The 14,247-nt window shown below is 45.4% G+C and overlaps 1 protein-coding gene across 2 annotated transcripts in view; it reads left to right on the top strand.

The window, feature by feature from the left end:
• The window catches only part of TRIO (trio Rho guanine nucleotide exchange factor), a 365,512-nt gene that overhangs the window by 185,864 nt on the left and 165,401 nt on the right, over nucleotides 1-14,247 (top strand). The window contains exons 10-11 of one of the 2 annotated variants that reach the window (XM_023218272.3): nucleotides 2,357-2,479; nucleotides 8,083-8,274. In XM_023218272.3, the coding sequence (XP_023074040.2) occupies nucleotides 2,357-2,479; nucleotides 8,083-8,274 (315 nt within the window). Of the gene's footprint in view, nucleotides 1-2,356; nucleotides 2,480-3,244; nucleotides 3,370-8,082; nucleotides 8,275-14,247 lie in introns of those variants that run through there. The other variant, XM_023218273.2, reaches the window with a different exon arrangement.

Genomic DNA, 14,247 nt, shown 5'->3' on the forward strand with positions numbered 1-14,247 from the left:
GCAGCCTGTGCCATCAGGAGCTTGAAATGAGATGGAAGCTTGCCATGAGTTCTGGTTATAGGCAGGGATGCCGTTTGCCACACTGACATTAAGATGTTTGACATAGAGGTCATCGAATGCTCACCGCTACCCGTCATTATCACCACTGGGCAGGTAAGGAACCTGAAGCTGAGAAGGAATAAGGAACTTGCCCAAGAGCACACAGCTAAATTCTGTGTCTCTGTACAGGGGGGCTGGAACTGGAGGGGTGGAAATGAGACCAGGCTCTGCCTCCCCCCCAACCCCACACCTCCCACACTTCTGATCTCAGTGCCTGCCAGTTCTACAAGGGTCTGTACAGAGGACCTCGAGAGGTTTGTTAAGGTCTGCAATTTACCTGTAATACTAACTTCGCTAGACCTTGAGCAGAAAGGACCTCTGCCAGGCCCTTAGGTGTGAAGGTCGGTGGTTTGGAGCAATGAAGAACATGTCAGGCTCTGATCCTCACCAGCTGCTGCTTTTTCTCCCCCTATATCTGTGAACATGGCTGATCTCTCCACAGTACAGTTGATCAAGGGCAAGGAACCACAAGCTAAGCCCCCTTTATTTTGCCATTAGCAGAGCCTTGACTGGTTGGCTTCCCAGATTGCCCTGTAGACCACTGTCTTTGCTGCATGTGCCCATTTGTTCTTTAGTCCAAGGTGATTTCGATCTGCATCATCTGAATGTTTGTGTCCCCCCAAATTCATGTTGAAATATACTCCAGAAGAATTGGGGCTTCCGGGAGGGAATTAGGCCACGAGGGCCTCACCCTTGTGAACAGCATTAGTGCCCTTATGAAAGAAGCCTGAGAGAGCTCGTTTGCCTCTTCCTCCATGTGAGGACACGTGGAAGGTGCCTTCAGTGAGAACAAGCCCTCACCAGTCACTGAGTCTCCAGGCTCCTTGATCTTGGACTTCATAGTCTCCAGACTATGCAGCCCTACGTTTCTGTTGTTTATAAATTACTCAGTCTAAGGTATTTTGTTAGAGCACACTGAATGGACAAAGAGATCGCCAGAGTTACAACATGCAAAGTATGAGTGAGCCTTCAGTACTATTGCTGTGTATTAACAAATATGTTTAAATATTTAAAATCTTTTAAAGGTTTTAGTTTTTAGCTAAAGACAGCACTGACTTAGTTTTTTGCTAGTTATCTCCTATCCATCAAAGAGGACAAAGTGGGCATTTGATGTAGCGTAAATACGGTTGTTCCTCAGTGTCATCATGACCGCCCACAGATACCAAAATCTGTGCATGCCTAAGTCCTGCATTTGGCCCTCTGTATGTGTGGGCTTCACATTCTGCAAATACTCTAGTTTCAGTCCACATCTGGTTGTAGATGCAGAACCCTTCTGTACGGAAAGCCGACTGTACTTATTTTTTAAAACCACATAAAAGTGGACCTGTTGTCCCAGCTACTCGGGAGGCTGAGGCAGGAGCATGGCGTGAACCCGGGAGGCGGAGCTTGCAGTGAGCTGAGATCCGGCCACTGCACTCCAGCCTGGGCGACGGAGCGAGACTCCGTCTCAAAAAAACAAAAAACAAACAAACAAACAAAAACAAAGTGGGCCTGTGTATTTCAAACCCGTATTGTTCATGGCTCAACTCTTGTTTGTTAGATATTGTCAGCATTTTGTGATTTAAGTATGAGACCCAATGAACTACTCAGTTCCAACTACGAACTTTAAAACATCAGATGGTACTGCTTTGCTTTTACTTTGTCTTTAGTGTGGTGGATTTCACCTAGCAAGAACTTTCAAGTAATTAAATTGATGAAATGCTTAGCTTTTGCAGCACCTTAAAGAATAAATTATCCAAGCTCAAGACTGAGGCATGTAAGCATTAGGTTTTACTTACTGTGTTTTGAGTCTTCTAAAGAAGAGATGGAAAAAAAATGACTCTAGTTAAACTTGAATTGCCTTAGTAGTGTAGCTTTAAGCCTTGTAAAATTGCTAAGTTAAATTGGCCCTGTGTGACTTCCTAATCACTGTCTTATACAAAACCTAGTCAGTTTGGTGGCTCAGTGGTGCATAGATAAGTTGAGTTTTAATTTAATCATTTTGCATGCAACGTTTATACATAGAAAGATTTGCACTTTTAATGTAAGAGATGATTAAAGTCCTGGTGGGAAAGCCGATGTAATTATCAGCTTGTAATTACCAAGTGTGTTAAATAAGTATCCAATTACTTCTTCCCGTTTTTTTTTTTTTTTTTCTCATTTGCTTCTTGTTTCTTACAGAGCTTTGACAACAGAAGGGGTCTTCATTGGATAACCTTAAACATTGAACATGGCAGGACATTGTTTTTATGGCATTTGTACCTGTATTTCATTGTAGGTGCTAGACTGGATCGAGAACCACGGAGAAGCGTTTCTGAGCAAACATACAGGTGTGGGGAAATCTCTCCATCGGGCCAGAGCATTGCAGAAACGTCATGAAGATTTTGAAGAAGTGGCACAGGTACAACAATGGCTTCCATTATTTTATCCCGTAAATACCCGTGTGGTTGATTTTGGATTACAGTTTTAACCACGTTTGAGATAAGTTAGCATTACCTCGATGCGTTTGACACCTCAGATGAGGTAAATGCTCCAATTTCAGAGTGAAATTGTCATTGCCTTGGCAGAAACATGATTTGGTCAGTTGACCCTTTCTAAAATGTGATGTTCTTGGAACAGAAATGTGGCTTGGGTGTTTTTGTCTTGTTTATTATACCAGTGTCTTTTGACTACTTTGTGAAATTCCAGTTTACAGTCAGGAAATAACAGTTCCTTTTGTGTTTCTGTAATAGTAGGCTAAGCCTTACTTGTCCTGTTTGCATTTCTTTAAGTGTGTGTGCTTAGGAACCAGGAGCTGGGAGTCCAGTGTGTTCCGAATGTGGGTTTTGTGGGGTTTGAGCACTGGCCGTGTGACTTTGGACAAGTCGCTTAACCTTTCTACGGGTAACTTTCTGATCTGAAAAATAGACCCAGTAATTTATTTAAAAGATTTTTCTTATAGTCAACTTCTTTAAACTAGTGAGTTGTGGCTTGATGAAGTAACACAGCAGAGATTCACAAAGGAAGTGGTGAAATGTTACAGTTGAATTCATTTGAAAATGTCCTAAATGTAGATTTATTATATAGAACAATTCTGGTGTTCTGAGAAGGAGGAACCCAGAATTTGAACCTCATGTTTACGTGGTGGAAGCGAGTCATACAGTGTAACTTCTGCAGAGATGAGACCTAGCTGCAGGGGCCCTGGGTTTCAGAGTTTGTTTTAGACGCGGCTGCAGTCACCTCAGGAAGCTCTTGGATCCATTGTGCATGCGGTTTTGCAGAGTCAAGAACTTCCTCGTGACTAACTTGAAGGTCCATTCCTTAATTTTGTACAGGGATTGTGAGTAGCTCTATCCTGTTGAATGAATCCATGCTAATTGATGTGTATGTGTGGTGTGAGGAGCCATCGTGCGTTTTCATAGGCTAGTGTAAAAAAAGAAATAAAAAATACTTTTCATGCAAAGCTTTTTGCAAATGACTGTCAGAAAAGGAAGATACTCTTTCATGTTAATGTTCCTTTTTTAGATTTAAAAAGTTATGATTAAAACAGCCAGTAAAGCCCAGAAAACTCAGGTTCAAGGAAGAATCTGGTGTTGAGAGCACAGAAGATTTCTTTGCTGTCATTAGTGAATCTTTGGCATAGCATCCTTCCTAAGTACCTGCCCTGTGAATTCCTAAACCACCCTCGCTCTTTTCTGCTTATTCCCCTAGATTCCAGTTACCTTCCAGAGGTGTAACCTGTCACAGACTTATTATCCAGGAAGCCATTTCTGTCAACAGCTTTTCATATGTGCCACGTAATTATCTCGTCTTCCTGGATAAAAGAGTGTGTCATTTAGGAAAGCAGGAGACCTTGAGTTCATTCTCGATTTTTAGAAGAAAAGCAAATCAGTGACTCCCTGGTCATTACTTAACTCATTCCTCTTTTGCAAGGAGGATAACTGCCTCCATAACACGTGGACATGTAGAATGTCCCCGCATGTGTAGCAGGCTCTAAATTCTGATTCGTGACAGCCGTTAGAGCACGCATACGAACAAAATAGGCTGTTGTTTTGCAATAAGTTCGGTTCCTAATATAAGACGTATTGTTTCTAATCTTTTAAAATAAATTACTAGTGGAGAATTCAGGGTAAATTGTTTGCTATCAAGCATTTGCTTTAGATTGGCGCATATTTACAGGGTACCAAATCTTCTCATCTGCTTATTTTTCCTTATTAAAAATACTTCTAAAATTTACCAATATGATTCCACTGCTTTCTGATTGCAAGACAGTGGAAAGTTTCATCTGTTGGATCCTCGGTTTTCCTTGCTGTAAAGTGATGCCTGACACCTACCTTCACCAAGTTGCTGTGATGAGAATGCATGTAGAAATGCCTGACACTCAGCAGGCGCCCCGGTGCTGTCTTTGCCCAGAACAGTACGATCATTCAGATTATTCAGATCTTTTGGTGAATACTAGCCTTGTGTTTATATTTCGGGACAACAGCCACTAGAAGGCCAATGCGCCTGCCACTTTGCTCTTCCTGCAGTCTTCAGCTGCAGGACCAGTTCTTACTAAAGACGGCCAGAGGCTGTATTTGGAATCCAGTGGAAAATAATGAGACTTGGCTCTTCCTGCAATCCTCAGCGGCACTGAAAAGCAACACCAGAGGATGTTGGAGTTGTATCACCCCCAGGCCACTTCACCTCGCTAAAACCCTCCCACTCCTCCACCACACAGAAGTGTGTGTCTGGTCAAATGCTGAGAGACACAGATAGTTGTCTGTGTTTTGCTGTGTCTGGAGAAATCCACAGCACTTCTTGGGTCCACTGTTAGCACTTGTGGTGCTGCTGACTTTGTCCTGTACACATGTTGCAGGGGCGGTGAACTTGTCTCTTGGGATGCTGTGTTTTCCTTTGACGGATGAAAAGACATCCCTGGGAATTTGTGTGCCTTTTAGGTGATAATTTAAGGTACCTGGGGCTTTTAATTTGCACTGTAGATGTACTGGCCCATCATTCTTGTCATTACATTTCTGTATTAATAAAATACCTTGGAGGTTTTCAGTATGCAGACTTCGTTGTCTTTTAAACCAAGCAAATGTAATGAAAGTATTTAGGCCTCAAATGCTCATTTTCCTTCTTTTCCCTATCTCTTCTAAGATCTCAAAATCCCTTATTTTCCATTGAATTCTAAGTACAGCCTCTGGTCATCTTCAGTGAGAAACAGCCCTGCAGCCAAGGATTGCAGAAAGAGCAAGGTCTTGTGCACATTTGCCTTCTGGTGGTTCTTTTTGTCTCCTTGAGTCCTACCAAGTTCTGAAGAAAAAGAGGACACCAGTTAGGTCCCCACCCTGGCCTGGCCTTACCTTATTCCCTTTAATCCCCATGGCAGGGATGACCCCCACACCACGGATCAGAAAACGCATCCAGCGTGAGATGCCTTGGGAACAGGATCGTAGGAATTGGACAGGAGAAGCCCAGTCTCTCAGACTCTCAAACGTCCTCTGACCTGATATCCTCCCCACGTTAGTCCAGTGTCTCAGTTTCTCCCCTTGTGTGAGAAACTGCAGCTTAGGTGCCAGTTGTTTCAACAACCCCAGCTCTGCTGACTGACTTGGTGGAGAAGTTACTGCACCCCTCTGTGCCTCGGTTTCCTCACCTGTGAAATGGGAATCAGGTAGTGTCCATGTCCTGCCGCTTTTGTGAGGCACAGTGTTAAGTACCAAAACGGTAGCATTTCTGATGAGTGTGGTTGATGTTAGCACAAGGAAATCTCTGTTCTCCGGTTGCAGAAGGACCCAGGGAAGGTCTCGTTCCCGGGAAAACCTGGCTGGGGGTTTCAGAGGCATGAGTGCTGACGCACGCCCCACCAGCCCTGTCACCTTTTGTGCTGCCTCATGTTCTTCAAGCACAAGACGAAAAGGGAAATAAATGATGGCCGTTTCATGTCTCACATCGTTTGGAAATGCACTTGTTTCTTTGGGACATTTTAAAAAATACCTTTACCTGTTGGAACGGAGGTGGGAAGGCTTTCAGAAATGTAATACTTGGCTGTTGGGAGGCTCTGTCATCTTTAGATCCACTTATCAAATATGAGAAGTTCACAATTCCAAAGCTGTAGTGGTGATCGTAGGAAAACAGGATTCAGCTGTTTAGAAATGTGTGTCTGTGGCACTGTGGGTTCCCTGTACAGCTTGCTACACCGTTAGGTTCATTCAGCATGGAGGCCCTGTTGTGCCCATGATAGAGATGCAGACACAGGGACTCCAGGGGGATACTCAGCCAGGGGTAAGCAGGGATTTCCAAGCCGTCTTCCCTGGAAGGAAGCCACCTGCAGGTGCAGCCTCTGATAGTCAGAGAACCTTTGTGGGCAAGAGCGCATGCAGACCCTCCACAGCAGAGCCCTTGGTGCTCACGGCTGACCACGGTCACGGGGTGCCCACTCTTGTGCCCAGAGGCCCAGGTGCCAGCCATAGGAGGGAGGGCCTGGATGAGAGAAGCCCTGGAAAGCAGTCAGGAATTGTTCCATAGGTGAAAGTTGCTTTTTAGATCTGTCTCCTATGTGTGTGTACACATGCACATTCACATCTGACTGTTAAAAACCATGTATTCGCACGAATAACTGCAATTCCAGCCCAGTGCCAAGAGTTCACTCAAGTTTTCTCCTTTTCTATCTTGATAACTCCCTTTTCTCAGATAGAGACACCCGGCTCCCATTATCCCTCAGGTATTGGCTTACTTGCGTCATTCCATTCTGCTGATGGAACCAGTCTCCCAACTGGGAGTCCCTCACATCCTGCTCAGACCCTCACCGATGAGGCGCCTTCCCTGTGCACCTTACGTCTCTGAGAAGGATACGGGTTCACCTTGTTTCTCAAGGGAAACCAAAAGCTCACTCTCTGGGCCTTCTTAGAAGGCCTGAGCTCTGTTCCTTTCCTGCCCTCACATTCCCCAGCCTTTCCCAGGGCTCCCCTCCAGCGGCGGACCCCTCTGCAGTAGCTTTCTTTAACAGCATCAGGGCTCTCGCATGCCTTCCTGTTGGAGGAACCCACTTACAGCCTCAGATTATTAGGAATTAAAGTGATTTTGGGAGTATTTTAGACATGTATTTACACTTTGAGCTCCTTAAAACTCTGGCTACTTTAGAGCCATTATAGTTAATATTTCGTTTTTTCTCTAAAAATGTGGCCAGGCAAAGTGGTTCACGCCTGTAATCCCAATACTTTGGGAGGCCAAGGCAAGAGGATTACCTGAGCCCAGGAGTTCGAGACCAGCCTGGGCAACATTGCAAATCCCCGTCTCTCCTAAAAATGCAACATTTAGCTGGGCTTGGTAGCGCGTGTCTGTGGTTCCAGCTACTTGGAAGGCTAAGGTGGGAGGATTGCTTGAGCCCAGGAGGTCAGGGCTACAGTGAGCTGTGATCACACCACTGTACTCCAGCCTGGGCTACAGAGCGAGACTGTCATGCAAGCTGGAAAACAAAATAAACAGAAAAATAAAAAATATATAGCCTTAAGTAGAAGGAAGATGAGCACAGAATTACCAACAAGTAGAAATGTGTGAAAAGGGACAGCAACTTATGTTTGTTTGGAATGTAACCTTTAGCTTGTACTTCGAGAGTTATCATAAAGCATTGTATCATAGGGAAAGACACAGACTGGAACTCTCTGCTTGGTGATAAAACTGGAAGAAAAAGCGAAGCAGGCATTTGTTGCCGGGGGCCGTCTCCTGGCTCCACCTTGGCAAAAATCTGAAAGCTCTGAGCCCCAGGACAGCCAGCAATTGCCTGCAGATAGTCCATTGCTGCCGTCAATACAAGGGTTTTGCCATGGGGTTCAAAGTTGAACAATCTAAAACAACAGTGGGAGAGGAATTCTGCGTAGAATTCCTGAAATCATCTCTCCCCATCATATTTTTCTGTTTGATTCATGTAAGTGATCAGAAATATCACAAATTGACTGTGTTGCTATGTATTATGACGCCCAGCCTGGCTGGTTTGCTTTTCATTTACCTTCTGTTTCTCTGGGATGTTCTTTTGTGCAGAACACATACACCAATGCAGATAAATTACTAGAAGCAGCAGAACAGCTGGCTCAGACTGGGGAATGTGACCCCGAAGAGATTTATCAGGCTGCCCATCAGCTGGAAGACCGGATTCAAGATTTCGTTCGGCGTGTTGAGCAGCGAAAGATCCTACTGGACATGTCCGTGTCCTTTCACACCCATGTGAAAGAGGTAAGGCGCCAGAAGACCAAAATATAATCTGGGCCTGAAAGGGTCTTTACCTCTTTGGGAGGAACCTGAATTTGGTCATAGTGTAAGAAAGTGGACAAAGGTGGCAAGTTGTAAGATGTAGCCCATTAATGCTGAGTGTGTCTGTGTGGACCGGGAAAAGCCAGGCTTGTGCTGGCCTTCCTTGTTGTATGAGGGCATGGCTGCCTTTGCTGGGGCTGCCCGTAAAGAGAAGACCCATGAGGGTTGGGAGAGACAGAGAACGTCCATTTCCGTAAGTAGGGGACCTGCGCATTGTTGGTCAGAGCTGTTGGGTTTCCTTCCTGGGTGTGAACCTGTCACATGGCTACCTTCATAATTGCCTCTGGATTTTCCTAGACTTCTCTCAGATGCTAGTAAACTGAGTGTTACCTAGTATTGAGTTTAAATGTGCCAGAGCCAACCTGGTACAAATAATATTAAAGCTAATGTCATAGGCATGCACCTGTTAATCAGCTCAGCTCATGATAAGAAATAATGTTATTTGGTGTGTGAAAAATATGTAGGTACTAATTATACCTCGCATATAGATGTTATTCTTGGTAGAAATCATACAGAGTTACATGAAGGAAACTACTATGTAGCTTTTGAGGAAAAAAGAATTTAAAATAAAGGTTCATATTCAGGGTGACTACAAATTGAGTAGGGATGTCAACTTACCCCACCTTACTTCCGTGTAAAAGAGAAAATTCCCTGCCTCACCGAGGACCTTCGCAGAGGATCCTAACACATTCTGATGCAGCTCTTGATGGATGGGAAGTGAGGGACCCTTCTGGGCAGCTGGGGATTGTGCACATGGAAGCCTGTGGGCATAGGATGGGAAGAAGGATCTGGAAGAGGAGGACTCCTGGGGAAAGAGGGGAGGGCGAGGCCTGGCTTGCCTCATTTCAAGGCATCAGCGCTCGGAGACCCACCAGTTCCTTTAAAGGAGAAGAATGTCTCTACCAGCTCTGAGATCTTGGGCAGTTAGTCCTCAGGCCATTTGTCGCTGGAATGTTTGAACTGCAGCTTTCCCTCTGAAACCCTGTGAGGCTGTGAAGGAGTGGAGGAGAGTACGCAGCAGACTGCTGGGACCCCTGGGGTTTGCGCTCAGTCCTGCCCTAGGCTGGCAGCTGGCGCTCTCGGTCCTTTCTGCCAGGGGGCTGGTGCTGCTTGGTCCTGAGATGGTCATCAGGATAGAAACTGGCACAACTAGCTTCTTTTCCTGCTCGTCAGAATGCCATCACTCAAATTGCTCTTAAAAATACTTACAAAGAGGCTATTTTCTTCTGAGGAGATACATTAAGTGGACATTGTTCTGTGGCAGTTTCTAGTCATTGCTGCACGTGCCACTAGACTGTAAGTTTCCCACTTCTCTTGAACCGAGTTTGTCTCTTGCTGTCCTCCAGCCTCTGCTGGCTCCTTGCCCCAGCCTCCCTGTGGCACTGCTACCAGAGTAATTTTTCTGAAATAGAAATTTGACTTAGGCCGTACCCCTGCTTTTAAACTATCAGTGATTCTTCTTGTATGTGGGGAGCAGCCTGATACCTCTGCGTCCTCACAACATAGACCACGTTTTTCCTTGCAGCCTGTCGTGTGCTGTGTCCTCCTCTTCCAGGGCCCCTCCCTCTCAACACAGTATCCCCGGATTCAGGACTTTCCGGCACCTTTGAGACGAGGATGGGTGTAGTTAGCTGCTCTCTCCTGCACCTTCTAGAGCTCCCTCCACATACACCTGTTAACGGCATTTGTCATGCGTGTGACTGTGTGTTACTTCACATGTTTTTACACCCTAGCTGAGAGGGAAGGAATGGGTTAAAGTGATCTGTGTATGAAAACAGATTGTGGCATAGTTCACTAAGCCATGACATCAACAGAACATGGGCCAGGAGCACAGCAGCCTGGATCCTTTTGAGGGCAGGGACCTGGGCAGGGGTGTCCAGTCTACAGGTTCCTCATTCAGGGCCCAGTGACCACAGCTGCCCTGGATGCCGTAGATGCCATAAGGGAGAGGCAGGAAGAGTGTCAGGCAGCTGCGAGTGGCTGAGAGGCCAAATCGAGAGGAAGGGGCGGAGGGCAGAGGGCCTTGCATCTGTGGCACGTTCCAGAGCCAGGTGATTGGAGCCGGTGTTTGTGCGGCGTGCCTGGCCATGTTCTGGAGCAGCTTAGCAGTCTGAGGTGAGGATCTAGCTTCCTTACAGGACAGAAGACTCTTCCCACCAAGCGGTATTTGTGATTTAAGTCACCTTTTCAATGTGGCACTGGTTTTCAGAAACCAGACACTAAAGGATAACTGGAAGGAAAGTGCTTTTTCAAAAGCTGTTCTCTACAAATAATTTTTTAAAAAAAATTAGCCGAGTGTGGTGGCACCTGTAGTCCCATCTTTTTGGGAGGCTGAGACAGGAGGATCACTTGAGCTCAGAAGAAGGTTGCAATGAGCAGAGGTCACACCACTGCACTCCAGCCTCGGTGACAGAGCACGACCCTGTCACAAACAGAGAAACAAAGCTCTTGTCCAGAGGCTTCGTTTGGGTTCATCGACTTGTAACAGCCGCGTTTTTAAGGAAAAATCTTCTAATCAGAGCATCCACTTACAAGACCGTGGAGTCCGTATTGTCACTAGGTTTGGAAATTATTTAAAGTAAAAATACATTTTGTTTTCATTGACTTACACAATAGGAACTGCTCGTATGTATGAGTTTGTAGACCACGGAGACCTTACATCAGCTTTAAGGACTAAGTGGTTCACTTTTACAATTGCAGGATTTTTAGTGCAGTCTATGAAAGGCCATCTTACTAGCAGAGAAACTGGCATGTTTTCCCCAGTCTGCTCCGTCTTACTGGTGTGCACCTCACGTCACATGGGACCAAGGAGGGATTGGGGCCCAGGTAGGGAGTGCATAGCAGGACACACGGGTGCCCGTGTGATTGACATTCAGGGATGCCGCCCGCAGGCTGGAATGCTTCCTGTTTCTTCCCCTCAGTGTGCCTGGACTTCATTTTTAGCCCCAGCCATTTTCTCAGTAGATTTGTCTTTCCCTGACCAGCCTGAGAATTGCCCTCAGTTCTTTCTCCGTGCTGTACAAAAGCCCTAAAACGCCCAGGAATCCTTGGTAGGTTCCATGCAGGAAAGAATGGTGTCTTCTGTCATTGTATTTTGAAGCTGGTTACTGAATGAAAACCAAGAGAAGCTTAGAACAAGTTTAATTCGTTTAAAATGAAAAGCTAGATGGGCCAAGAAGAGGAAATCATGCTAATTTGCTAGGTGTTTGCATAAAGTCACTAAATGTATTTACATATCAGATGGACAGAAAATTGCTAAAAGAAACATGTTTTCTGAATCTGTTCTTCTTAAGCAGATGATACAATTAAAAATTACACAGAGGAAGATAGAAAAAGTAGCTTGTTTTGGCCGGGCGCGGTAGCTCAAGCCTGTAATCCCAGCACTTTGGGAGGCTGAGGCGGGTGGATCACGAGGTCAGGAGATCGAGACCATCCTGGCTAACACGGTGAAACCCCGTCTCTACTAAAAATACAAAAAAATTAGCCGAGTGTGGTGGTGGGCGCCTGTAGTCCCAGCTACTCAGGAGGCTGAGGCAGGAGAAAGGCTGAACCCAGGAGGCGGAGCTTGCAGTGAGCTGAGATCATGCCATTGTACTCCATCCAGCCTGGGCGACAGAGCAAGACTCTGTCTCAAAAAAAAAAAAAAGTAGCTTCTCTTTTATATTTAGGCAAATTCATGAAGCTTTTTAGAAATTGCCCGCCAAAGGCTCTCCTGACAGAAGTCAGAAGTTAGTTTTCCTCACTGCCAGGTGTTCCACAGTGACTCTCCTCCTCACTTTCTCGGGAGTATAGTCGTCACAGTCTCTTTTTGCAATAAATTCCTGGTCTTCTGATGAACAAGTAATACAAACATGAGGTCATAACAACTCACGAAGTCAAGGTGATGTTTACTGAGCGTTAGCTCAGGAATCTCTCTAAGAAACCCCTGGAAGAAGGTGGCTGCTGGAAGTCTTATTGAAGACCAAGCTCTTAGGCTCCAAAAACTGAGACCTCTGGACTCTGATTCTTTTACCCCAGAGGACAGAATAGACACTTGTTTCTGAGAAGAGAGAAAAGGGGACACATTTTACCTAGGGGACAAATATTTTCTACCTGGAGGTAGAAAGCAGCAGGTGGTTGATAGAGATTTCGGCCTCAGTTTGCCCCTCAAGCCCGGATTTGGAAGTATTCCAGAACGCTGTTTTCTCTAAAAAGAATCCTGAGGTTCGTAGCCTCCTTTCAGAATGCTTGTAGCCTGGTGCTTTGTTCTGTTTCTGTTTTGTTGTTTAAGTATTTGAAAAGAATGCCGATTGGCCTGACATAAGTTTTGGTTTGATTTGGGGAGGATCTTTCTCCTCCTACACGTTGTCGTCCACTCTCAGTCCGCCTGCAGTGTGCATTCCCTTCAGTCCTGTGGATGGCATTTGTTCACGTCAGTTCGGTTGATGATGCTCCTGCCGTGTGTCCTTTGTTGTTTGTTCTCCTTTCCTTTTGAATGCATTTTTCCCTGTTTATTTGTTCATTCACTCTTTTCACTCACTCATTCATTCCAAAGTGTCTCTCAAGGCAATGGTAATGTGCAGGGAGGTGATACCTAAATGACTGACCAAAAGAACATGCTTCTGCTTTTGTGCGTCTCCTACATTTTAGACTTTAAGTTCCTTGAAGCCCAGGACCATGTCTCACTTACCTTTGTGTTTCCACTAACTAGTCTATCTCCTGGAATTGGCAGATACTCAGTGAAAGCCTATGAAATAAGTGATGTCTATTTCTAGCACATTATTCTGAGATTTAATGATAGATTTAGTGATTGAATGAAATTTCCATTTTCAAATACAGCAAAAGCGTAACTATTTTCTTTCATTCCTATTCATTCAACTTCATTCTCAAAATTGGGTCCTGAGTTAACTGATAATTACCTTGAAATGTGTGGGTTATTTGAGGCAACCAGGTGGTGACATTGAGCTGTCAGCCAGAGTTTGTTTCTGGAATTGATTCAGTGCCCTTGCATTGATTTTTGTTCTCGGAAGCCAAGGTCTCCCAGGAAAAATCATTCCCACTTGAATTGGGCTGTGATTCTTGCTGGGTTTAAGTAAAGGAAGTCTCTTGGTTCTGTTTCTGCAAACTTACACAATGAACTGGGACAAGTTTTTGTTTTGAGTAATGGCTGGGAAAAGAGGAACCTTTCATTTTATTCAGAAGTCAAAAACAAAGGCCTCCCAGCCACCTGGAGATGTTTTGTTACAGACACCAGCCTGGCTCTGTCTTTATGCCTAACACTTGAGCATCCAGGCTTCTTTGTGCTGGGACCATTGCTCAGCTCTGCAAGGGGAGAAGAGGGAGAAAGCCAGAGCTACCAGGCTTCTTGCTCTGGGGCTGGGGGAGGGTTCCTGTAAAGCAGGTGCACTGTGGCTTCTTGGTGGGTGAGGCTCTTGGAGCTGCCTCTTCTCTGACCCGCAGGTCTTCACTGAGTTTGCTCCAGGAGTATATTGAAAACATACCCAGTGCTCTCTCAAGCACCCACTGCTTAAGATGGCCCAGATTTCTTTTAGAGCCTGCATCGGGCATCTGGTGTTTAAACTAAAACAGGAAAACTGGCTAAAGTTCCACAGTGCTCACTGTGTGACTAGCTGCCCTCCAACGGGTGCTCTGATTATCAGTGGTTCCGGTGGAGAGCCTGTCACTAAGCAGGCCTGACTTCCTCCTTGGGGGCTCTCCCAGGGGAGGTGTGGTTTTTTGCTCGACGTGGAAATGACCCTCTGCAGCCGCAGAACGCAGTCATTTTCTGAATTATCCCAGTCTCTTGTGTGCACTGGATTCCTCCAGATGACTTGTGTCTTTTGTGCAAAGTTCTCTAAAATTTGACTCCCAGCTTCCAAGCCTTTCCTTTTGCCCTTCCTGGAAGTATTTGTGCTG

The sequence above is a fragment of the Piliocolobus tephrosceles genome, chromosome 4 (assembly GCF_002776525.5).
Source record: "Piliocolobus tephrosceles isolate RC106 chromosome 4, ASM277652v3, whole genome shotgun sequence".
NCBI lineage: Eukaryota > Metazoa > Chordata > Mammalia > Primates > Cercopithecidae > Piliocolobus > Piliocolobus tephrosceles.